The 27,575-nt window shown below is 41.1% G+C and overlaps 1 protein-coding gene across 1 annotated transcript in view; it reads left to right on the top strand.

Annotated features, from left to right (window-relative positions):
- The window catches only part of LOC126418683 (uncharacterized), a 412,934-nt gene that overhangs the window by 194,806 nt on the left and 190,553 nt on the right, over nucleotides 1-27,575 (top strand). The window contains exon 14 of the mRNA XM_050085576.1: nucleotides 24,857-24,906. Coding sequence (XP_049941533.1) covers nucleotides 24,857-24,906 — 50 coding nt within the window. The remainder of the gene's footprint in view (nucleotides 1-24,856; nucleotides 24,907-27,575) is intronic.

Genomic DNA, 27,575 nt, shown 5'->3' with positions numbered 1-27,575 from the left:
TATAGGAGAAACTCATGTGGTGGATAAGCAAACAGACTGGAAGGAACATCAAATTAGAAACATTCCCCAAGGAGGTTGAATTTATATTTGTGGTAGGAAATGTCAAAACTTTTATCTTCTGCATGGATTTTTAGGTAACTTACGTTGGTAACGAAGTGCCAGTTTTTTTTGCAGTTGAGAGAAATCATTGCCAGATTCTGATATAGTAATATTGATTTTTATTGTCACATGTTAGTTTCGAGTATTTTGTCTGTTGTGCAATCAGATATTCATAAACAGGATTAAAAAATGTGGCAGGCTCTACCACCGAAAGAAGGCATTGCAATTACTCTTCATTTTTTGCAGTAGTGTTTATTACTTTTGTTAGAGATATAATGCATTTATGTTTAGGCTAACATAAAAAAATCAACTAAAATGTAAAGTCATCTACACTGTGATGCTACCTTTCCTTCTGCTGAAACGAAGTAATCTGTAAATTAATTTCACACGTCTTCGGCTGTGGTGGTGAACTACATTTTTAGTGATTCCAGTGGTACATTTGATTAGCCTGTCTCTCATTGTACCATTCTTCTTTTCCACACTGACATTTTCATAATGGTTTTGAACAGAAAAAGCTTTTAAAAGTCTGAGAAAAACTTCTAGCGACTGGGAAAGTTTGGCAAGTAATTGCAACAAGATGCAAGAAACTGTTGCCACTAACTTGTAGAAGCTACTTCTGTGAGTTGATAAAACTTGTAGAATTCAACTTGATGGGGGTGTTTCCACAGCTAATAACTTGTACAAGTAGCTTCTGCTAGTGGCTTTTGGAAGTTAACTTCTTTACAATCTTTGTGGAAGAATATGAACGATTACTGTCTCATGTTGGCATCCAAGATTGTGCATGGGTGCCTGAAAATGTTGTTAGCTGCTGCGTTATCTACACTTGCAGAAGGAATTGAAAGTCATATCACAAAGTTAACAGAATTTTTGAATGAAGAATTGGACAGAGCCAGAATTGAGACAGTATCACTTCAGACATACTCATATCTAAGCCACCATACTGTATGCGGATATGAAAATACCAAGAAATGACAGCAAGGCTAAAAGAGGTTATTTGGAATATTGTATGTTTTGTGACACTCAGCTCCATTGGATGCAATATTTTTCAAAAGTGCTGAATGTCGAGGAAACAAACAACAAGTTTAAGGCCTCATGCTGTGTCAAAAAAGGGGGCGCAACATCAAGGATTGCAGAAAAAAAAAGTAGGCCTTTCTAAAAATCAAGAAAACCCATCACATGTCTATATGCAGTGGAGAACGGCAAGTGGGCAACATGGATGTGCGGTTGTATCATTACACACGTCTTCAAACTCTGCTGGTTTAAAAAAAAAAAAAAAAAAAAAAAAAAAAAACCACACGCACACACACACACACACACACACACACACACACACACACACACACACTATTTGAGGTTGTAAACCAATCCAGCTACTTCGGCATGGAACTAGGTAACAGCCTATGATCGCAAGTCATTGCACACAAACCTTAAGCAGTTACAGGATTTGAGTTGCTATACTTAATGTTTACAAATCATACCTTTGTCAGGTTTAAGCCTACAGGAGATTGGACAAACGGCACGCTGACTTTGTTTTTGCTTGTGAAATTGAGAACACATTCCCCATGTAGTCATTATGTGGGAATGCTGGATATGAACTTGTTGGATGCAAGCTTGCTGGATTCCAAGATTAATACATAGTTTAATAGATGGATGCCAGTACTGGAAGATACTAAAGGACAGCCTATCAATACGTCTCTCATATTCTGCAGTCCTCATTCTCTCAAGATTTTGGTGTATTTGAAATGGGGAGATGTCTGGTGTTAATGTCAGTCATATTACAGTGAATGACATGTCCCGTCATGAAAAATCTTCTTTGTCAGATGAAGGAAAGCATTGATTCTGGGACTTAAAAGTAATGGCGATCAGAGATCAACACAGAGGTCACACTCACTGAAATATACTGTCGTTTTGGAAGAATTCAACGATGTTTTCTAGGAAAAATATGAATTGGGAGTAGCATCACTTTAAAAAACAAAAAAGGTCTTTCATATGTACAGGGTGATTCAAAAAGAATACCACAACTTTAGGAATTTAAAACTCTGCAACGACAAAAGGCAGAGCTAAGCACTATCTGTCGGCGAATTAAGGGAGCTATAAAGTTTTATTTAGTTGTACATTTGTTCGCCATTTCAGCCAATAAAGTTTTTGGTCCCTTTTTCTTCGAAGGTGCTACTGTAACTGGACTACAGTATCTGGAGATGTTAGAGAATTGGCTGTTCCCTCAGCTCGAACAAGAAGCACAACAATTCATATTTCAGCAGGATGGAGCGCCACCACATTGGCACTTATCTGTCCGTAACTACCTGAACGTCAACTACCTGAGGCGATGAATCGGCCGCCAGGCAGCCCGTGACAGAGCACTTTATCACTGGCCTCCAAGAAGCCCTGATCTTACCCCCTGCGATTTTTTCTTATGGGGGTATGTTAAGGATATGGTGTTTCGGCCACCTCTCCCAGCCACCATTGATGATTTGAAACGAGAAATAACAGCAGCTATCCAAACTGTTATGCCTGATATGCTACAGAGAGTGTGGAACGAGTTGGAGTATCGGGTTGATATTGCTCGTGTGTCTGGAGGGGGCCATATTGAACATCTCTGAACTTGTTTTTGAGTGAAAAAAAACCTTTTTAAATAATCTTTGTAATGATGTATAACAGAAGGTTATATTATGTTTCTTTCATTAAATACACATTTTTAAAGTTGTGGTATTCTTTTTGAATCACCCTGTATAATAAAAGTGCCAGAAAGAGGTTTTGATTCATTACAAAGAAAATTCACTAATAGTCACCAATTTCACGAAATGTTTCCTCTCAATATAACACAGCATTTGAGAATAATAAAAATCTCAGTGTTCATTGTTTTATACATACAAACTACACTCCTGGAAATTGAAATAAGAACACCGTGAATTCATTGTCCCAGGAAGGGGAAACTTTATTGACATATTCCTGGGGTCAGATACATCACATGATCACACTGACAGAACCACAGGCACATAGACACAGGCAACAGAGCATGCACAATGTCGGCACTAGTACAGTGTATATCCACCTTTCGCAGCAATGCAGGCTGCTATTCTCCCATGGAGACGATCGTAGAGATGCTGGATGTAGTCCTGTGGAATGGCTTGCCATGCCATTTCCACCTGGCGCCTCAGTTGGACCAGCGTTCGTGCTGGACGTGCAGACCGCGTGAGACGACGCTTCATCCAGTCCCAAACATGCTCAATGGGGGACAGATCTGGAGATCTTGCTGGCCAGGGTAGTTGACTTACACCTTCTAGAGCACGTTGGGTGGCACGGGATACATGCGGACGTGCATTGTCCTGTTGGAACAGCAAGTTCCCTTGCCGGTTTAGGAATGGTAGAACGATGGGTTCGATGACGGTTTTTGATGTACCGTGCACTATTCAGTGTCCCCTCGACGATCACCAGTGGTGTACGGCCAGTGTAGGAGATCGCTCCCCACACCATGATGCTGGGTGTTGGCCCTGTGTGCCTCGGTCGTATGCAGTCCTGATTGTGGCGCCCACCTGCACGGCGCCAAACACGCATACGACCATCATTGGCACCAAGGCAGAAGCGACTCTCATCGCTGAAGACGACACGTCTCCATTCGTCCCTCCATTCACACCTGTCGCGACACCACTGGAGGCGGGCTGCACGATGTTGGGGCGTGAGCGGAAGACGGCCTAACGGTGTGCGGGACCGTAGCCCAGCTTCATGGAGACGGTTGCGAATGGTCCTCGCCGATACCCCAGGAGCAACAGTGTCCCTAATTTGCTGGGAAGTGGCGGTGCGGTCCCCTACGGCACTGCGTAGGATCCTACGGTCTTGGCGTGCATCCGTGCGTCGCTGCGGTCCGGTCCCAGGTCGACGGGCACGTGCACCTTCCGCCGACCACTGGCGACAACATCGATGTACTGTGGAGACCTCACGCCCCACGTGTTGAGCAATTCGGCGGTACGTCCACCTGGCCTCCCGCATGCCCACTATACGCCCTCGCTCAAAGTCCATCAACTGCACATACGGTTCACGTTCACGCTGTCGCGGCATGCTACCAGTGTTAAAGACTGCGATGGAGCTCCGTATGCCACGGCAAACTGGCTGACACTGACGGCGGCGGTGCACAAATGCTGCGCAGCTAGCGCCATTTGACGGCCAACACCGTGGTTCCTGGTGTGTCCGCTGTGCCGTGCGTGTGATCATTGCTTGTACAGCCCTCTCGCAGTGTCCGGAGCAAGTATGGTGGGTCTGACACACCGGTGTCAATGTGTTCTTTTTTCCATTTCCTGGAGTGTATTTTTTCCTTCTCATCATACAATACAGAATGGAAGCACTGGATTAGCTAGCTAAGTGGAGAATAATCTTTGATGGTTCATCACATGTGCACAATTCCCTATTGCCTTGTGACATTTTGACACAAGATGGAGTCTTATGCCTGAAATTTTTCTTCAGTGTGTTTCTGTAAGCAGTAGTGGCACATCACACTTCAGCTTCTTAAATCTTTAAATGAGTGGGATAAAGGCTTATTTTTTCTGGTTTTGAATCAGTCAGTTGGCAAACCATGAATGTCATCACATCTTACAGATTCACATGCTGCTTATTTCTTCTTTATACTACACTGTGGGGAACTCCTATGAGATTTAGTGGCAGATGTCCCATCCCAGCAGCACTTCTGTGTAAGTATACCTTTCTGGGTGATTTTTTACTTGTTATGGAGATGACAATGAAGGCATGTTTATGTACAGGGATAATCAAAAGGTTTCTGTTCGAAGGTCATACAATCCAGAATACGTATGCTAATCTGGTAAAATCATCGAGGCAATCATCCCACCAATGGGCCAGGTTGAAGATACCTTTGTGGTAAAACACCTTGTCCTGCTGCATGAAAAAGTCTGTAACTGTGTGCTGTGCTTCCTCGTTCGACAGGAATCGTTGACCCTTCACCTCCTTTTTTAAGGGACTGAAGGCATGATAATTCCATGGGAAGAGATCAGAACTACAGGTAGGGTAGTGTAGTGTCTTCCATTTGGGTTGGCACAATTTCTGCATTGCGACTTTCACGATATGGGGAAGTGAATTGTCATGAAGCAACAGAACCTGTTGTCAGTATTCCACAATAGTGGTTTCAAAAGACCTTGCTACCCCATACACACACTTTGTTCTCTGATGGATACCTCTTATTGTCATTATTCTTTAGCAGCTGAGAAAAGAATAGCAGTGTGCTCATCTTGTTTGGATGCATTTCTTAATAACATTACCATAGTTCTTGCTCCTGCATTTACTGCACACATGTTGGAAATACATGAACCGCACACAGATCCTTTGCCTACATGTCAAGTTATTATACACCCACATTGGGGTTGCACTGTGTTGCCTATATGCTGCAGCAACTCTCTCATACGGAAACTTTTTGATTGCTCCTTATATTATCACCTGACAGGCTTGTTGCAGCAGCCAAAATTACTGATAGCTAACTGGGGTTTGGATCCTGAAAATTGGAAGGGCATGTGGAGAACAGACCCCCAGGAGTAGACGACATTTCATTAGAACTACTGATAGCCTTGGGAGAACCAACCATGACAAAACTCTACCATCTGGTGAGCAAGATGAATGAGACAGGCGAAATACCCTCAGACTTCAAGAAGAATATAATAATTCCAATCCCAAAAAAAGCAGGTGTCGACAGGTGTGAAAATTACCAAACCATCAGTTTAATTAGTTACGGCTGCAAAATACTGACATGGATTCTGTACAGATGAATGGAAAAACTGATAGAAGCCGACCTCGGGGAAGATCAGTTCGGATTCCGTAGAAATGTTGGAACACGTGGGGCAATACTTACCCTGCGGCTTATCTTAGGTGACAGATTAAGGAAAGGCAAACCTACTTTTCTAGCAAGGTGACAAGGGTCAAGTACAGGGAGCGAAAGGCTATTTACAATTTGTACAGAAACCGGTTATAAGAGCCAAGGGGCATGAAAGGGAAGCAGTAATTGGGAAGGGAGTGATACGGGGTTGTAGCCTATCCCCGATGTCATTCAATCTGTGTATTGAGCAAGCAGTAAAGGAAACAAAAGAAAAATTTGTAGTAAGAATTCAAATCCATGGTGAAGTGGGAATTAACTTCCACGGAGAAGAAATAAAAACTTTGAGGTTTGCCAATGACATTGGCAACCTCAAAGATCTACAATTACTTCTTGACAAAGTCGCAGAAAAAAGTGAAGAATTTGGCTTGACTCTTAACGTAAGCAAGACTAAGTTCATGGTGATATCTAAAACACACCAACAAGAAAATCTTACAATCAATAGGGAAAGAGTCGATCAAGTACGTAAATTTAAATATCTCGGAACAATTGTAAATGAGGAGATTGAAAGCTCAGAAGAAATTAAATCGAGAATAGGACAGGCCAGAACTATCTTTAATAAGATGAAAAATGCATTCTGTTCGAGAGACATTTGTTTAAACACAAAAATGAGGTTGCTAAGATGCTATGTATTCTCAAAATTATTATACGGAATGGAAGCGTGGACATTGAAAAAGAAGGACATGAACAGTTTAGAAGCTTTTGAAATGTGGGCATATAGAAGAATACTTAGAATTAGTTGGGTGTCGAGGATTACTAATCAAGATGTCCTAAGAAGAATGGGAAAGGAAAAAGAATTAATTAAAACTATTAAAGTAAGGAAGCTACAATATTTAGGCCATGTTATTAGGGGAGTAAATTACAAAATATTGCAAATAATACTAGAAGGGAAAATTTGTGGGAAGAGAACGAGGGGTAGAAGACGGACATCCTGGATTGACAATTTAAAAAATTGGTACAACTGTTCAACGTCAGAACTCCTTAGATCAGCCAAATCAAGATCAGAAATTGCCATGATGACAGCCAACCTTCTTAGAGGAGACGGCACATGAAGAAGAAGAATGACATTGTAATTCTGTCAGAGATGGCAAAGGACCCGGAACAGCAGTTGAATGGAATGAACAGTGTTCTGAAAGGAGGATATAAGATGAACATCAACAAAAACAAAATGAGGATAGTGGAATTTAGCCCCATTAAATCAGGTTATGCTGAGGAAATTAGATTAGGAAATGAGACACTTAAAGTAGTAGATGAGTTTTGCTATTTGGAGAGCAAAATAACTTCTGATGGTTAAAGTCGAGAGAATATAAAATGTAGACTGACAATGGCAAGGAAAGCGTTTCTGAAGAAGAGAAATTTGTTAACATTGATTATAGATTTAAGTGTCAGGAAGTATTTTCTGAAAGTATTTGTATGGAGTGTAGCCATGTGTGTAAGTGAAACATGGACAATAAATAGTTTAGACAAGAAGAGAATACAAGCTTTCAAAATGTGATGCTACAGAAGAATGCTGAAGATTAGGTGGGTAGATCAAGTAACTAATGAGGAAGTACTGAATAGAATTGGGGAGAAGAGGAATTTGCGGCACAACTTGACTATAAGAAGAGATCGGTTGGTAGGGCATGTTCTGAGGCATCAAGGGATCACCAATCTAGTATTGCAGAGAAGCGTGGAGGGTAAAAATTGTAGAGAGAGACCAAGGGATGAATACACTAAGCAGATTGAGAAGGATGTAGGTTGCAGTAGTTAGTCAGAGATGAAGAAGCTTACACAGCATAGAGTAGCATGGAGAGCTGTATTAAACCAGTCTCTGGACTGAAAACGACGACATCAACAACATGGAGAACAGAAAGACAATCAGTCAAATGATGTGCTGTAGTCTTGGGTATCGATTAGGATGTGAAATCAGATTCATTGGACTTTGATCACAGTCTCCTCACTGAGCAAGCTGCTAGATAGATGTGCCACAGAACATGTTTTACTGCGCAAGACAGCAATACTCTATGATTTTTTATAGAATCTTTTTTTCATTGGTATTTATCACAAGAAAGATTCTCTTTCTGAACATGTGGTGTGGCAGTATCCATTGGGATGAAATTCTGCCTGCAGACTTAAGAATTCAGATGGAAATTTTGTACTTAGAGATGAGTAGAATTTTGAGAATTTTAAATAAACACCATATGATTGAATTTCAATATTATTTTATTAAGTATCTAACTTACTATAATAAGTTATATATAAAAACAAAGATGAGGTGACTTACCGAACGAAAGTGCTGGCAGGTCGATAGACACACAAACAAACACAAACATACACACAAAATTCAAGCTTTCGCAACACACTGTTGCCTCATCAGGAAAGAGGGAAGGAGAGGGGAAGACGAAAGGAAGTGGGTTTTAAGGGAGAGGGTAAGGAGTCATTCCAATCCCGGGAGCGGAAAGACTTACCTTTGGGGGAAAAAAGGACAGGTATACACTCGCACACACGCACATATCCATCCACACATACAGACACAAGCAGACATATTTAAATATATATTTAAATATGTCTGCTTGTGTCTGTATGTGTGGATGGATATGTGCGTGTGTGCGAGTGTATACCTGTCCTTTTTTCCCCCAAAGGTAAGTCTTTCCGCTCCCGGGATTGGAATGACTCCTTACCCTCTCCCTTAAAACCCACTTCCTTTCGTCTTCCCCTCTCCTTCCCTCTTTCCTGATGAGGCAACAGTGTGTTGCGAAAGCTTGAATTTTGTGTGTATGTTTGTGTTTGTTTGTGTGTCTATCGACCTGCCAGCGCTTTCGTTCGGTAAGTCACCTCATCTTTGTTTTTATATATAATTTTTTCCCACGTGGAATGTTTCCTTCTATTATATTACTATAATAAGTCCTACAATTTATATGATGTCTTAAGAATTTATCTCGGACATAATAATATAACAGTAAATGTAATCAGAGACCTTGTTAGTCCCAATGGTACTTCATAAAAATTATTGAATGATTGAGTAATTGTAATAATTATACCACATTGTACTAATGGTAATACAATTTGTCAGGTATAAACAAGACACTGAAATACCATGTTTTATTGAATATAGGATGCTACGGATTGTAAGAAACACTTTAATTTTTAACCATTTATTTTTAAAAAAAAGTTAACATATTTACCATTTTTATTATTAGATGACCAAGCCAGACTAAAATCTTCTTAGTTTAGAAATAAAAATTTTTTGTATTATAAAATTAAACTGACATTTAAAATCCCTGAAAATCATCATCTGAACTTTCCTCCTTCTTCTTCCTCTTCCTTTTTGTCATCAATATTGTCCTCTTTGTACAAAGCTGGTGCATACTGCCATTGGGAGCATTTCTTGTGCCGCAGTTCTTGAAAGATTTAACAATACTTTTTTCTCTCATTCTAGACTACGACTCTTTTATCCGCTGACACACTTGTTTAGTTGTAGTTCGTTTTAAAGCTCCCTTTGGCTTGAATTCATGTTGGTTTCATTCGTCATCCATTTGTTCCATTCCTCGCTCATATTCACTTTAAGTGGTTTATTTATCAGGATATCAAGAGGTTGTTGTTGTGAAGCAAGTCATCCTGGAATAACAGCAAGCTCTGGGCTTCCTTGTCTCAATTTCTCTTTCACAGAATTTTTCAAATGAGCTCTAAACTGATCTAGCAAAAGACAAGAACTCATATTCAGCAAAGCACTTTTAATTCTCTCACACACTTTGTTAATCCGTAATTTCATACCAGCCCCACCCATCCAACCCTTGTCATCTATGTGAACAACACCCAGCAGTATTTCAGAAGGGTTTGGCACTGTTTTGTGCTTGAAAATGATCCTTGGATTAAGTTTAATACTGTAAGCGCAACATGAAAGGATGACAGTGTAGTGCATTTTTTCTTGTCCTCTTGTTTTTATAGTTACAGTTTCAGCACGTTTCATGGCAACAGTTCTGTTACTCGACACAGTCACGTGTCGGAGGAGATTTGTCCATGGTTGCTATTTTACTTAGTTCCACACTGGTTTTCTTTCGATGTTGAATAATAAAGCAAAGAAAAGATAATATTTTCTCTTCTTGGGGCATTTTCTGAGATATTTTGGTTTTGGTTCATGTGCAAATTTTATGATGCTTTATAAACCTGTAACACCAACCAAATCTACTCTTAAAGTCTGTTAATTTCCACTGTAGCGCTAGCTTGCAAGTGTGCATTCAAATCATTTTTGTATTAATTCCAGTGCCATTTTGACAGTGTCCTTGAATCCATTTCAATATATCATCTTCTAACTTTGGCCATTTTGCATTCAGTCCTCTATTTATATGTTTGGCGAGTCTTTCTTGTTTTTTACAGTTATGTTTATCACTCACCGATCATGGATAGTTTTATCTGTTGGTGGAGGCCTGAAATGCCACTCAGCTGCTCTGTAGCCTGCATTATGAGTACCTTTTACTTACTTCCCTTACAAAACTAGCTACTAACAAAAATATTGTCCTGTTACCAATAACACAAATCACTTTCAGTTGAAGTTCACTGGCACTGTAGATGGCAATGATGCATCATAGGCTAGTCAGTGTTCTGGGTTTGTGATGGCGGGACAGAAGGGAGACAATGTTTGCCAGCTTGTGAAACCCCGCAACTCATGTTTGTCGCATTGGTGCACTGCTGCTGCCAGTTGAATCCAATGCTGCCGGACACAAATAGGTTACCCATGGTATGGAATATATGGCTGTTTTCAAGACTGGTGGGAATTTTAAATCAAACACTCGACATTTTTATATTAATTTTGAGTATAAGATGAACGTGAATGGCTCTGAGCACTATGGGACTTAACAGATGAAATGAATTTTAGAGGCAATTTTTTAAAGAAAAAAGTGCATCTTATAGTCCGTAAAATATGGTACACAAAGAAAGACATTTTTTAAAAATTTTCCTTAATCTGAAATTAGTTCTTGTAAGTAGTTCCTTCATAAGTAATGGCAACCTTTTTTCCCAAGATATGTTTTAACTCTAAATAAATTTGCAGATTTTCCAATTGTTTTAAATGTGTGACTTCTGAAAATGTGACTTGGTATGTTGGCTTATTGAAGATTTGTAGTGATTAACATAAATATGTACACATAGCATTGCTTGCTCTTCTTGCAAAGCCAGTGAATACAGCCTCCCTGTGGTTTAAGTAATTACATATGTCTATTTTTTTCAGTTTGCCTGACATTGTTCTTATTGTTTGATGGTGTTCTTCACCTAAACTTTGCCATTATTGTAGACATTTGTTTCGCTTGGGGTGGTAAGGGTATTGGATGCATCTGCTTTACACGAAGCTGTAAGATTTTAATCACTGCAACACCAAATGTCCACCGAGCGATGTGGCGCAGTGGCTATCACACTGGACTTGCATTCGGGAGGACGACGGCTCAATCCCATTTCTGGCCATCCTGATTTAGGTTTTCCGTGATTTCCCTAAATCGCTCCTGGCAAATGCCGGGATGGTTCCTTTGAAAGGGCACGGCCGATTTCATTTCCCGTTCTTCCCTAATCGGATGACCTCGCTGTCTGGTCTCCTTCCCCAAAAACAACCCAACCCAACCAACCAACCAAATCTCTTCTAGAGATATCAGCCAAATGAACTGACCATAACATTGCTCTCATCAACCATCTTACTCAGCTGACATGCTGAGAATATGTCACTGTATTTCGCTGGGAGAGCCTACATTCACAAGTTCCTGTAACTCTCACCTTCAGCCCTTGACTGTATGCTTTCTGGCTATAACACTGGTTTGTCGTTTCAAATATCAATATGCGTATATACACTCATTCTCATAAATTAAGGATAATTGCAGAATGTGGTGCCACACAACGTGGCACTACACAAAGTTGGTACTAATAGCATAGGCACATAGGGAACACGCATGACACAGATCTGTAAGTCCCCGGTATTGGTGCTAAGTTGAGAAAACTGTCCCGAAAGACAAGTGCTACAAAACACCACTGATTCCTATGCATGCACCCCGCTATCAATATGGGATATGATCACCATGCACACGTACACAGACTGCACAACGGGTTGGCATACTCTGAATAAGGTGGTCAAGCAGGCTGCTGTGGTATAGCGTCCCATTCTTGCACCAGCGCCTGTCGAAGCTCCTGAAGTTTCCTAGGGGTTTGAAGACGTGCAGCAATACGTCGACCGATAGCATCCCAGACGTGCTCGATGGGGTTTAGGTCTGGAGAACAGGCAGGCCACTCCATTTGCCCGATATCATCTGTTTCAAAGTACTCCTCCACGATGGCAGCTCAATGGGGCCATGAATTATCACCCATCAGGAGGAAGGTGGGACCCACTGCACCCCTGAAAAGCAAACATACTGGTGCAAAATGACATCCCAATCCACTTGACCTGTTACAGTTCCTCTGTCAAAGGCATGCAGGGGTGTACGTGCACCAATCATAATCCCACCCCACATCATCAAACCACGACCTCCATACAGGTCCCTTTCAAGGACATTAGGTGTTGGCATATGGTTCCTGGTTTACGATAGATGAAAACCCGGCGAGAATCACTGTTCAGACTATACCTGGACTCGTCTGTGAACGTAGCCTGGGACTACTGCTCCAATGAGCATGTACTGTGTTCTTGACACCAGGCTTTATGGGCTCTTCTGTGACCAGGGGTCAGTGGAATGCACCTTGCAGGTCTCCAGGTGAATAAACCATGTCTGTTCAGTCTTCTGTAGACTGTGTGTCTGGAGACAACTGTTCCAGTGGCTGCGGTGAGATCCCGAGCGAGGTTACCTGCAGTACTCCGTGGCTGTATGCGGGCACTAATGGTGAGATATCGGACTTCTTGTGGTGTTGTACGCTGTGGACATTCCGTACTGTAGTGCCTGGACATGTCCTGTCTGCTGGAATCATTGCCATAATCTTGAGATCACACTTTGTGGCACACGGAGAGCCTGTGCTACGACCTGCTGTGTTTGACCAGCCTCCAGTCGCCCTAGTATTCTACCCCTCATAAAGTCATCAATATGTGTTCTTTGAGCCATTTTCAACACACAGTCACCATTAGCATGTCTGAAAATATCTGCAGACTTACTCGCTGCACCGTACTCTGACATTCACCAAAACACCTTTGCGTATGTGGACAGCGCCACCGTGCGATGACCGCAGTTCAAATGCACCACATGGTCATACCCCGAGGTGTTTCACCATGTATCAGCATTATCCTTAATTTATGAGCATGAGTGTAGTATGCAAGGTGACACTCTTAAATTTGAGAGTTTCCTCCATTTCCACATTTAGCATTTACTACGTGGTAAAAATTGCTAGATGAAACAAGAAAATGAAAAAATGAATTGGACAAAAGGGGCAGAAAGAAATAGGAAATGAAATAATTTTACGAAATTTTTGTGAAAATTGTGTGCCTCGAACTCCTACAGATAGGTGGATGACACCTTTGTTCTGTAACCACATGGCAAAGAAGCCCTTGACGAATTTTTTGGTCACAGTCATCCAAGAGAAGGTGAAATTCACCATGGAGATGAAAAAAATCAGCTGTCTACCATCCAAACATTTGGGTACGGAAGAGAGAGAGAGAGAGAGAGAGAGAGAGAGAGAGAGAGAGAGAGAAACAAAACAGCAGATTACTTCACTATATAGGAAACCGACACACACTGATCTGTATTTTTTATGTCTCTAACTGGGACCACATGGCCAAAAACAGCGCTGTTCAGGACTTCACAGGGCTATGGTTAAGTGACCAGAAAAGCCTCTCTACAGAACTGAAACACATGAGGGATGTCTTCCAGAGGAGCGGCTGCAGTGATACACAAATTGAGAGGGCAATATGCAGCTCCAAAATAACACGGGAAGAGGGGAAATGACTGGCATTATGTGGGACCACCTACAGCAAAGATCGCAAGGTACCGTCAGAAATACAATGTTAAAACAATCTTTCGACCACTACAGAAGAATAAAGACTTACTTGGCTCAGCCAAGGATCCCGTGGGATTGCACACACTTAGCATGTGTGTGAGTGTGGGCTGCAGTACATTGGGCAGAAACAACACTGTGTTCAGCAGCATTGCTTGGTGCAGAAAGACAAATCAGTGATTGTTGCATACATCATTAAAGAAGCCATGTGTTCAATTTTGAACAGAATAGATTGCAATGCAGTACAAGTGGATTTTGAGAAAGCATAATAAATGAAATCATGAAAATTAGAACCAATGATAACCTCATAAATACATATGGTGGCCACCAAGTAAATTCTGCTTGAGACCTGTTACTGGCAACAAGGCACTTTGAGCTAATTCAGATGGCATGTTGTTGTTGTGGTCTTCAGTCCTGAGACTGGTTTGATGCAGCTCTCCATGCTACTCTATCCTGTGCAAGCTTCTTCATCTCCCAGTACCTACTGCAACCTACATCCTTCTGAATCTGCTTAGTGTATTCATCTCTTGGTCTCCCTCTACGATTTTTACCCTCCACACTGCCCTCCAATACTAAATTGTTCATCCCTTGATGCCTCAGAACATGTCCTAGCAACCGATCCCTTCTTCTAGTCAAGTTGTGCCACAAACTTCTCTTCTCCACAATCCAATTCAATACCTCCTCATTAGTTATATGATCTACCCATCTAATCTTCAGCATTCTTCTGTAGTACCACATTTTGAAAGCTTGTATTCTCTTCTTGTCCAAACTAGTTATCGTCCATGTTTCACTTCCATACATGGCTACGCTCCATACAAATACTTTCAGAAACGACTTCCTGACACTTAAATCTATACTCGATGTTAACAAATTTCTCTTCTTCATAAACGCTTTCCTTCCCATTGCCAGTCTACATTTTATATCCTATCTACTTCGACCAAATAGCAAAACTCCTTTACTACTTTAAGTGTCTCATTTCCTAATCTAACTCCCTCAGCATCACCCGACTTAATTCGACTACATTCAATTATCCTCATTTTGCTTTTGTTGATGTTCATCTTATATCCTCCTTTCAAGACATTATCCATTCCGTTCAACTGCTCTTCCAAGTCCTTTGCTGTCTCTGACAGAATTACAATGTCATCGGTGAACCTCAAAGTTTTTATTTCTACTCCATGGATTTTAATACCTACTCCGAATTTTTCTTTTGTTTCCTTTACTGCTTGCTCAATATACAGATTGAATAACATCGGGGAGAGGCTACAACCCTGTCTCACTCCCTTCCCAACCACTGCTTCCCTTTCATGTCCCTCGACTTTTATAACTGCCATCTGGTTTCTGTACAAATTGTAAATAGCATTTCGCTCCCTGTATTTTACCCCTGCCACCTTCAGAATTTGAAAGAGAGTATTCCAGTCAACATTGTAGAAAGCTTTCTCCAAGTCTACAAATGCTAGAAACGTAGGTTTGCCTTTCCTTAATCTAGCTTCTAAGATAAGTCGTAGGGTCAGTATTGCGTCACATGTTCCAATATTTCTACGGAATCCAAACTGATCTTCCCCGAGGTCGGCTTCTACCAGTTTTTCCATTTGTCTGTAAAGAATTCGCGTTAGTATTTTGTATCCGTGACTTATTAAACTGATTGTTCGGTAATTTTCACATCTGTCAGCACCTGCTTTCTTTGGGATTGGAATTATTATATTCGAATGGCATATGAGGTGGAATCTGGTGCCAAGATTTGAGTGCAGTCCCTCCCACCTCTCCTTGCAGCGAGGGCAGGGGACAGCCCACTGCACTGAATTGTCTATCTGAGGACAACCCAGGCACCCTCTCCATGAGATGACAGGAGTGACTTAAAAAAACTGGTGATTAGACAAAAGTGAACAAGAATTCATCTTTGAGTCGTCGTGAGACATGGTGCAGTGATTGGCATATTGGACTCAAATTTGGGAGAAGTGGAATCCAAATCCTTATCTGGTCATCTTTATTGAGGTTTTAACAGTGTAGGAAAAGACAGATTGTTACTTACCATAAATAAGACATGACAAATTGCAGACAGGAACAATTAAAAGACAGTCACATGGTAGCTTTCGGGTCAGAGTGCAACATCACATGGGATGCAACCACCAATCTGCAGGGGGCGGGGAAGGGGAAGGTGAAGGGATAGCAACATATGGGTGAGGAGAGAGACGAACACCGTATGATGAAGTGTGCAGGGACTAGACTGCCAATAGGCAGGTTTTAGATTGTTTTGTTGAAGTAATTGAGTGAAAATCAGGACAGTTCCTTTGAAAAAGGATACTGCCAATTTCTTTCCCCAACCTTCCTCTATTTGAAGTTGGTCCCCAACTCTATAATGACACAATTTTTGACAGAAAGTTAAACTTTAAATAATTCTTCCGTATGTGTCCTCAGTCGTTTGTTGGTGGCATTAGGCGAACTTCTTTGTATCGATTTTTATTAGTGTCTGCAGGAAATTTTGTGTGGTTATTTGCAATAAAATAAAAGCCCGCACATTCATTCACACAAGCAAGCACACCTCATGCACATACGACCGCCATCTTCAGCAACTCGGATCTTTAGTGAAACTTTCAGTCACCTTGTCACACTTTATAATGCACACAAACTTCATTTTTGACCTTATACCATCTCTAATGAAGTGCAGATGAATATGTATCTTTCAGCCTTGAATGATAGCAGTTTGTAGGTGGCAACGTATTGGACATTGTTTGTTGCAATGTAAGAATAGCACATTATCTCCTTGTTTACTGAGTTCAGTTTGAAGCTGTCGAAGCTACAGAGCTTCCTGAACTACTGATGCCAGTACATGACGATCTATCTACATGATCACTAACCCATTCTACACACAGTATTCAGCTATTTCTGTGATTGTTTACACTATATGAAATATCAGGTCTTGTCACTGGTGCAAGATATAGCCAGTGGTGTACACGTTCCGCTTTTAACCCGCTCATGCTTGCCCGGTGGCCAGGCGGGCAGGCCGCCACGCGTTGTCAACAGAATGGGCAGGCTGCTTCACTCCCAGCCAAGCCAAGCAGAACCCATCCCGGGCAGGCTGCGGGAAACTTGCTTGCCTGCCCATATTACCGCTTAGCTGCGCTATGCAGCCGTTTAGTCTGCGCTCGTCATTGTCGTATTATGAATGTTAATTAAAAGTTTTTATTTTACCTGAGCACCAAAAGATAAACTCCAACATTTCAGGTAGGTCAAAAAATATTGGGTTTTATTTGTACATTCTTCCTTTACACGTATATTTCACGAGGTTTTTATGAAATAAAATTTTTGGAAAATCGACCGAAAAATTGGAAAATTTGACAAAAACTGAAAGTGCGTTTTCATTGTGTCCGTGTGTTTGTATTGCATTCAATCTTGATGAAATTTTGCACACTATACCTTGAAACCAAAAGGAAGGTCACAGTCTACATAAAATTTTGTAGGGTGCATGGCAGAGGTTACTTTACCTAACGGAATTAGACAAATTGTACGTTTTTATTCCGATCTTGATGAAATTTGGCACACTTGATATTCAAAGCAGAATGAAGGGCGATGTCTGCTTAAAATTCTGAATGGTGCATGGGGGAGGGTACTTTACTTACACACTTCTACACCAACCTACAGTTTTATTCCGATCTTGAAGGAATTTTGCACACTTAACCATCAAGAGGAACATCACTGTCTACATAATATTTCAGACAGTGCATGGAATAGAGTAACTTACAAAAGATTTTGACATCGTTTGCGGGTTACCATGAAATCTTTCTCCCTCTATACTGCTAAATGGTCTCAAGTCCTTAGCACACATTTCGATGCACTTTTCGGCCACTAAATCTTTGTCCTCTTTCAAGATATTTACGGAGTGAGGGAACTGCTTGATAAATTTGCACACATGTCGTAACATACTGGAGGTTCCCGAATAAGTACTTAAGAGATTTTTTACATAGTTTGCATTGAGACACACCTACCGATTTATTTGAAGCGGCCTCATAAACACACGAAAACGTTTCCCGTGCGGCACTTGTGCTCTGTTTCGTTACCGGCATGTATTCGACAGTTGTCAATTTTTTTTCAATCTCACTAATGTTCGACCTATTCATTATGCTGCCCCCACCGTTGCGATAAATGAACTGCGGGCTAACTACCTGGATACTCTAATCACGGTAGCTTGACAGCTCAACCTGTTGTCAGGCGCAGCAAGCTGAGCGGGTCCCGTGAAGCTTGGCAGGCCTGCGGGAATCCAGGTAGCCCGGGCTTGGGGGAACCCAAGTCGGCCGCATTACCCACTATGCCTCAGTACACACACACTCTTGTGTTTACGTCGCGGCAGGCTGACCTGCATGAATGGTTGCAGAGGAGCTAGGGGCAAGCAGGCTGCAAGGGGAATTTGTACACCTCTAGATAGACCTCGTATCGCTTGTCTATAGGGTACTTTCTTTCTCCAATAGTAGAGATTTTTATCATATTTTGCATTCACTTCAGTGGGAGTTCAGACAGGTCACCAATCTGACATTCCAAAATTATGTATTACTCCAATGATTGCATTACTTTTGGTCTAGCATAATCCCACTATTTTGTGATTTGTGGTTACACTCATGCCAATGTGTTGCTTCACTTCGTCAATACTGGTCATGCAAAACTTCTCTCTTAACTTTTCTTCGATTTCTGATTTAGTTTGCTGATGCCTAGCAAGAATTAGTACACATCCACCCACACTGAAAAGAATAACATTATTGATTTATCAACAGAGTAATATATACAGGAATCAGTTCTTGACCTGTTAAGTCATATTTCAAGCAGTATATTATTCAGCTGTAGATTATACAGTTGGCAGCTACAGTTGGAGCCAGCAGTAGAAACGTTACTGACTGGAGATCTGTTTTGATCTTAGAATAGGACCGTATTGTGTGCCCTCTCCAGTTTTCCTCATATTTACACGATTTAAAGATCAGTGCCCAAATATCAGTTTCCTAAAACACACACACACACACACACACACACACACACACACACACACTGAAAAATTGCCTTTGAAGTTAAAAGGTTTCCAAATGACTGTTAATTATTGAAAATTTGTAGATTAACAAATTTGTCGGTAAGTCAATGTGTACCAGAATGGGATTTTATCGTAAAGTCAGTGCTTCGGATTTTGCTAGTAGCATGCTTTTTTAAAAATTTAATCCCATGTTTGTTCACAGTTAAAAAATATTTTGGGCTATTATGTCATGGTCAGATGGATTTCGCATTAAAGCCCAACATTTTGTCCTCAGGTGCTGAGGACATTTTCAAGGCGAATCATAGCTTCTTTGAGTGTCCAATTCAAACGCTGGCTCACTAGTGACTGACTGCCGTCATCCACTGTTGCTATCACCCCATGGTGGAAGATACATACACATCTACTTCAGCACATTGATCCAGATGTCATGCAATTTCACACACTCCTGCTTCCTATTCAAATTCATGTGGTTTTAAACAACTGCTATGCCCTCTCTGTGTAGCCCTTTGTGATATCCATATGTAGTTGCCAGTACTTGAGTCCTATCAAATGTCCTGCAGTACTTGATCTGCCAGTCTCTCCCCTCCTACTGTTGCCCTTGTGTTCTTCTAGCTGTTTTTTGACTATGGTTTTAGTACCCATGTACATCTCCCCACAACTACACAGAATCCTATAAATTCTTTCTTTCTCCAGCAGTTTGTGAGCAATGATGGCCAATTTTAGGTGATCCTGTATCTTCTGGGTGGGTTTGTAGATTAGCAAGATGATCCATTTTGTCAAGATTTATCTTATACGGCAAAACTTTCATTTTCACAAGCACTTGTACATTGCTAAGATTTTTGCGTAGCTGTCTTAATGCTCTTTTTACTTCAGTGGATGAATAATGATTCTTGAGCATGCATTGGTGAGGTGTATTAATTCAGCATCAAACAGCTCTGTTGTCGTAAGTGTTCCTTGCTCTATCCGCTAACATTTTTCTCATCTTGCACTTGTTTTGGGTGGTGGCTCAAATCCCAGTGGGCAATGGACTGCATGCGTGTTTTCGGTAAACTGTGTGGCCTAAGTGATCATCATGTTTCTTGAAAACTAGCACACTAAGAAAATTTAATCCTCCACCTGCCTCCTCCTCCTCCTCCTCCATGGCAAACTGAATCTTCAGATTAATCCCCTTGAGATGCTTGTGAAAACAGTGTAATTCTTCTCTGCTGTGCCTCCAAAACAAGCATATCAGCTGTATAGCCAACCAGAAGTGGATAATCTTTTTTGTCAGTTTCCACTGCTTGCTCATCAAATTTCTCCAAAAAGAAACTCACCATAACTGGTCTTAACAGGCTCCCATAGCCACACCATCCATCTTTTCATAGAACTCTTCATTCCATTTGAAATACATGGTTGTGAGGTAATTTTGAATAGTTCTACTATATCTGGAGGAAAAATCAGTTTCAGCTGGTGCAACACCTCATTGAATGAACCACAGTAAACTAAAAACCTGAAAACTAACTAACCGTATCCTCCGGTTAGACTGCTATGATATTTAATTTACTGATAAAATGTGGCAATTTCTTGGTATAGGAGTCTGACCGGTGCACGTTTGGTGATGATAATGTTGTCAAGAACTTAGCAGCCTAATAGGTTAGCAAACCAATGGCACTCACTACAGGTCTGTGAGGAACATGTTCTTTATGCACCTTAGGCAACCCATGAAATTTTGGTGTTAACACATCTGAATTGAACAGACCTTTCAGAATGCTCTGTTCAATAGAGGAACATTTCTGAGAAATGTGTGTGGTGGTGTGGCGATGGGAGCCTGTTGAAAGCCCAGTTATGGTGAATTTCTGTCTGGAGAAATTTGAGGAGCAGGCATTGGAAATCAATAACAACAAAAAAAGAAAAAAAATTGGTTCTGCTATATAGCTGATATGTTTGTTTTGTGGAGGCATGGCAAAGAAGAAGTACATCATTGTTACAGTGGAGTTAATCTGAAGATTCAGTTTACCATGGAGAAGGAGGCAGGTGGAGGATTACTTTTTCATTTGTGTGCTAGTTTTCAAGAAAGCACACACACACACACACACACACACACACACACACACACACACACCATTACCGGGATGTGATGCATCACTGTCAACAAAAACGAGATAACATCAAAACATTAGCAGATAGCGTAGAAGTCTTAATGCTCTTTTTACTTTTGCAGATGAAAAACTGTTCGTGAGCAATGCATTGGTGAGGCGTTTTAATTCCGCTTCAAGCAGTTCTGGTTCGCAAATGTTTGTTGCTCTGTCCGCCAACATTTTTGTGTCGTCTAACTTCTATTGAGGGTGATTTTTCCCATCTCAGTGTAGGTAATGGTCGATGTGCGTGTGTTTTTGGTAAACAGTGTGGCCTAAGTGACCATCTTCTTTCCTGAAAACTAGCACAGTAAGAAAATTTAATCTTCCACCTGTCTCCTCTTCAACGGTAACCCGGATCTTCAGATTAATCCCATTGAGATGCTTGTTCGTGATAAACCCACCCAGAAGATACAGGACCAGATAAAATTGGCCAAGGGTGCTCATAAACTGCTGGAAAAAGCAGGAATCTGTAGAATTCCTCGTAGTTGTGGGGAGGTGTATGTGGATGCTACAAAAAGAATGCTAAAAAAATGGCTAGATGAGCACAAGGGCAACTGTATAGGGGAAGAGATTGACAGATCAGCTGTTGCAGAATGTGCTTTGCAGCCAGGAGACCACCACACTAATTTTGATATGAGTCAAATACTGGCAACCGAATGTCATGAAAGGATGTACAGAGAGGCCATAGAGAGCGGGAGACACCCCAGGAATTTCAGTAGGAAGGCGGAGGATGTGAAATTGAATGACATCTAGACGCGGGTGCTGGAGTAGGTGAGCACATGGAGTCCATGGAGTGATAGCAACAGTGGACAGTGGCAACCAATGAGGGCCAATTGCGCCCAGGTATTCATAGCATGTGGTGTCACGCCACTGCATGATAGCATGTGCAAACAGAATTTTTCTGTAGTTGGTCTGTATCCAGAGTGTGAAACTGACGCTTAAAGTAGTTATGATCCCCCTTGAAACTGTCCTATACAGATGGGTACCAAACATTGAATTTAATTTGAAATTCATCCAACCACGGGGTAATAGTCTGAAAATTTTATTAATTGTGACATTTCTGGCCATAAAAGTTTACATTTCCGTAATTATTAACAAATATAAACCTGAATTAATAGGTATAGAATCATATTTTTTTAAATAAAAAAAAACATTATTCGCTATGTTGTATAAGACTACACTTGGACTAACTAAATGAAGTTCAGTGTTGATCCAAATCAGTACAATATACTGCTAAATCAGCTGTCAGCATGATTATCACACATCAACTGCAGATATTAATTGTACATTGTAGATACAGAGTATTTGGTATTGAAACTTTTCTGTTGTAAAGGAGGAGGAAAGTAACTGGATGACACTTTTCCATGGGTAAATAACATCGAAATAATCAGAAATCCTCCAAGTAGATGTAAGGAAACAATATAATTCTATATAATTCTTCGTGCTTAGTGCTCTTGAACACAAAAAGCTGTCCACCACAGTAGCCCAGAACACTTTAAAAATAGCAAGTAGCATGTTTAGATGATATGGTTTCAAACAGTTGTGTTGTAACATCATCTTTTACCCAGTACCATAAAGAAAACATCATTTGGCAGCTTCTAATTCAGGGTCACTTGGTGCTGGTTGTTAGTTGGTGCAACTAAGTTTACTGCGAACATGCAGTGTTGCTGGACTTGATCAAAACTTACATATTATAGATCTTTAGTCATGGATTTAAGGCAAAATTGACTGAAGTTTCTGTAATTCACAGGTTTTGAAGTCATTAATATTCAGTGTGAAAGGAACTATCAATGCAGAGTGTGGCAGAGATGTAGATTTTCATTGTTTGCTAAAGTAGAGTTGCTATAAACATGAAGGTTAGTTTGACACCACAGTAACTTACTGGTCGTGGTCACTTTGGAGATGATTATACCCTTGTCTTCCTTAGACTTTCAAACAGACAGATTCATTGAGATGTATGGGAGCTTATCTCTTAATCTGGATTCCAAACCACAATGTAATTCAGAATTTCACATATTAACAAACATTGCCAGAAGCAAAAGAAGTGGAACAAAGAGGGGACGGGTGGTGGGGGTGGGGGTGGGGGAGGGGGAGGGGAGGGGGAGATATAGAGACAGATAGATATACGTCCTGTGATTGGCATGGGATGAACTCCTGGACCCTCTGTTTCACAACCGGCCACATACCACTAAGCCACGGAACACCATTTCATTTTCTAGTTGGCTTACGAAAGGAACTTAACTAATTGATCTACATGTCTTACTATTTCTGTCCATCAACTCCATGAAGAGAATTCTGATTTTTATAGACTCATTTTACTTAATTACTATCCATAGCAATTTAAGCACACATGGGTATTCAGTAGTTACAGATTTAATGGAAATTTTGTAAGTTTACTATTCAAGTCTATAGAGCTTTTTTGTAAATGAATATAATAGAGGGAAATATTCCATGTGGGAAAAATATATCTAAAAATATAGATGCTGTTACTTACCAAACGAAAGTGTTGGTATGTTGATAAGAGACAATAAAAAACACACACACAAATTTCAAGCTTTCGCAACCCAAGGTTGCTTCGTTAGGAAAGAGGGAAGGAGAGGGAAAGACGAAAGGATGTGGGTTTTAAGGGAGAGGGTAAGGAGTCATTCCAATCCCGGGAGCGGAAAGACTTACCTTCGGGGGAAAAAGGGACAGGTATACACTCGCGCGCGCCCACACACACACACACACACACACACACACACACACACACACACACACACACATCCATCCATCCATCCGCACATATACAGACACAAGCAGACATTGAATGACTCCTTACCCTCTCCCTTAAAACCCACATCCTTTCGTCTTTCCCTCTCCTTCCCTCTTTTCTAACGAAGCAACCTTGGGTTGCGAAAGCTTGAAATTTGTGTGTGTGTGTTTTTTATTGTCTCTTATCAACATACCAACACTTTTGTTTTGTAAGTAACAGCATCTTTATTTTTTGAGTTTTTTTTTTTGTAAGGTATGTTTATGCAGTATTGGCTGCAGTTGAACTCCATATGCCTAACTGTGCACTGCAAATGGTTCTTATTTGTCCTTCTTACACTGCTGTTAAGATATGTGAAATATGTATAAACTTTTTCATGTAAAGTATGAGGTGTCTACAAAAAATTCATATGGAATCAATTACCAGCACTCGTTACCTGTATCACGGTTTTTTTTATTTAACTTAACCTTTAAAGATTGAAAAAAGGATTTTAATTTTAACCATGTGAGAATGTTAATAACTTATTTATATTTTACATTTTTAAGCTTGTATTTGTGCAATACAAAATACATTTATTTTAATTTCACTAGGTTGTAAATGATGACTGCAACTGAATTTTACTTAAACCACAAAATTTTACTGGTCAAAATTGATCTTAGTTCATACCCAAACAAAATGAGCGTAATGCTTAAACAATGAAGGTTTCTGAGTTCAGCTTGATCCAGGTAATTTTCGTGCTAAACTTGGATTAACCACTTTATACAATTGGTCCCTAATATACAGACAGACTGCTGCAGGTCGCTTATTATTTGACTTGGTTTACTCATCCGATGCAAGTATTCTCAGATGCTAGATCAAACTCACATCACTTTGTGTTGATGATGGTGCCAAAACTCTTCACTTTGTGTAGTATAATTTGAATTCAGTGAACCTTTAAAATGAGACATACATTATATGCAGCATCAGGATATTTATTAACCTATTTCACAAATTATGATTTACATTACTTATTACCTTTTAGTTTTTCAGTCATCACAAATTATGATTTACATTACTCATTGTCTTTTATTTTTCAGTCATCACAGGAGAAAAATTCAAAGACAACAGCAAATCCAAGTAATGTAAGGTAAGATAGTCTATAAAGTAGGCTACATAATATTTTTAATGTGACTTTATAGCTTATTAAGTAAAAATAGGTCCCACAACTAATGTGCACAAATGTTGCACTTTCACTTTCTAATCTTCTTCATTATGTAAGATCTGTGCCAAATTCCTTGTGTAGCAGGAACTTATGTAAAATCAAACAATGGAAACTTCAATGCAGTATGCTGTGAGTTCGGTGAATACTCATGCAAGACCTAGTCCTTTGTTGACCCCAGTTGGAGCATGTCTATAAAGAAAGTGGTTTCGAAAGTGTTGCAAGCACAAACCTCTAACATGAAGGACAAGTTTACACGTTACAGTAAATGGTATATGATTGTCATAACTTAAATATCTAATTCATGAGATATCTATATGCTATGTTTCCCTTTATGATGAATCTAGTAACTGTCATAAATACTCCTAGCTAATTTTTATATTTAAAAACAAAGATGATGTGACTTACCATACGAAAGAGCTGGCAGGTCGATAGAAACACAAACAGACACATACATACACACAAAATTCAAGCTTTCGCAACAAACTGTTGCCTCATCAGGAAAGAGGGAAGGAGAGGGAAAGACGAAAGGAAGTGGGTTTTAAGGGAGAGGGTAAGGAGTCATTCCAATCCTGGGAGCGGAAAGACTTACCTTAGGGGGAACAAAGGACGGGTATACACTCGCACACACACACATATCCATCCACACATATACAGACACAAGCAGACATATTTAAAGACAAAGAGTTTGGGCAGAGATGTCAGTCGAGGCGGAAGTGCAGTGGCAAAGATGATGTTGAATGACAGGTGAGGTATGAGTGGAAGCAACTTGAAATTAGCGGAGATTGAGGCCTGGTGGGTAACAGGAAGAGAGGATATATTGAAAAGCAAGTTCCCATCTCCGGGGTTCCGATAGGTTGGTGTTGGTGGGAAGTATCCAGATAACACGGACGGTGTAACACTGTGCCAAGATGTGCTGGCCGTGCACCAAGGTATGTTTAGCCACAAGGTGATCCTCATTACCAACAAACACTGTCTGCCTGTGTCCATTCATGCGAATGGACAGTTTGTTGCTGGTCATTCCCACATAGAAAGCTTCACAGTGTAGGCAGGTCAGTTGGTAAATCACGTGGGTGCTTTCACATGTGGCTCTGCCTTTGATCGTGTACACCTTCCGGGTTACAGGACTGGAGTAGGTGGTGGTGGGAGGGTGCATGGGACAGGTTTTACACCGGGGGCGGTTACAAGGATAGGAGCCAGAGGGTAGGGAAGGTGGTTTGGGGATTTCATAGGGATGAACTAACAGGTTACGAAGGTTAGGTGGACGGCGGAAAGACACTCTTGGTGGAGTGGGGAGCATTTCATGAAGGATGGATCTCATTTCAGGGCAGGATTTGAGGAAGTCGTATCCCTGCTGGAGAGCCACATTCAGAGTCTGGTCCAGTCCCGGAAAGTATCCTGTCACAAGTGGGGCACTTTTGTGGTTCTTCTGTGGGGGGATTCTGGGTTTGAGGGGATGAGGAAGTGGCTCTGGTTATTTGCTTCTGTACCAGGTCGGGAGGGTAGTTGTGGGATGCGAAAGCTGTTGTCAGGTTGTTGGTGTAATGGTTCAGGGATTCCGGACTGGAGCAGATTCGTTTGCCACGAAGACCTAGGCTGTAGGGAAGGGACCGTTTGATGTGGAATGGGTGGCAGGTGTCATAATGGAGGTACTGTTGCTTGTTGGTGGGTTTGATGTGGACGGACGTGTGAAGCTGGGCGTTGGACAGATGGAGGTCAGCGTCAAGGAAAGTGGCATTGTCTTTCCGCTGTCCACCTAACCTTCGTAACCTGTTAGTTCATCCCTATAAAATCCCCAAACCACCTTCCCTACCCTCTGGCTCCTATCCTTGTAACCGCCCCCGGTGTAAAACCTGTCCCATGCACCCTCCCACCACCACCAACTCCAGTCCTGTAACCCGGAAGGTGTACACGATCAAAGGCAGAGCCACATGTGAAAGCACCCACGTGATTTACCAACTGACCTGCCTACACTGTGATGCATTCTATGTGGGAATGACCAGCAACAAACTGTCCATTCGCATGAATGGACACAGGCAGACAGTGTTTGTTGGTAATGAGGATCACCCTGTGGCTAAACATGCCTTGGTGCACAGCCAGCACATCTTGGCACAGTGTTACACCGTCCAGGTTATCTGGATACTTCCCACCAACACCAACCTATCGGAACTCCGGAGATGGGAACTTGCTCTTCAATATATCCTCTCTTCCCGCTACCCACCAGGCCTCAATCTCCGCTAATTTCAAGTTGCCGCCACTGATATCTCACCTGTCATTCAACATCATCTTTGCCTCTGCACTTCCGCCTCGACTGACATCTCTGCCCAAACTCTTTGTCTTTAAATATGTCTGCTTGTGTCTGTATATGTGTGGATGGATATGTGTGTGTGTGCGAGTGTATACCCGTCCTTTTTTCCCCCTAAGTTAAGTCTTTCCGCTCCCAGGATTGGAATGACTCCTTACCCTCTCCCTTAAAACCCACTTCCTTTCATCTTTCCCTCTCCTTCCCTCTTTCCTGATGAGGCAACAGTTTGTTGCGAAAGCTTGAATTTTGTGTGTCTGTCTGTGTTTCTATCGACCTGCCAGCTCTTTCGTAT

The sequence above is a fragment of the Schistocerca serialis genome, chromosome 9, assembly GCF_023864345.2.
Source record: "Schistocerca serialis cubense isolate TAMUIC-IGC-003099 chromosome 9, iqSchSeri2.2, whole genome shotgun sequence".
Taxonomy (NCBI): Eukaryota; Metazoa; Arthropoda; class Insecta; order Orthoptera; family Acrididae; genus Schistocerca; species Schistocerca serialis.
This window is presented reverse-complemented; position numbering and strand designations above follow the sequence as displayed.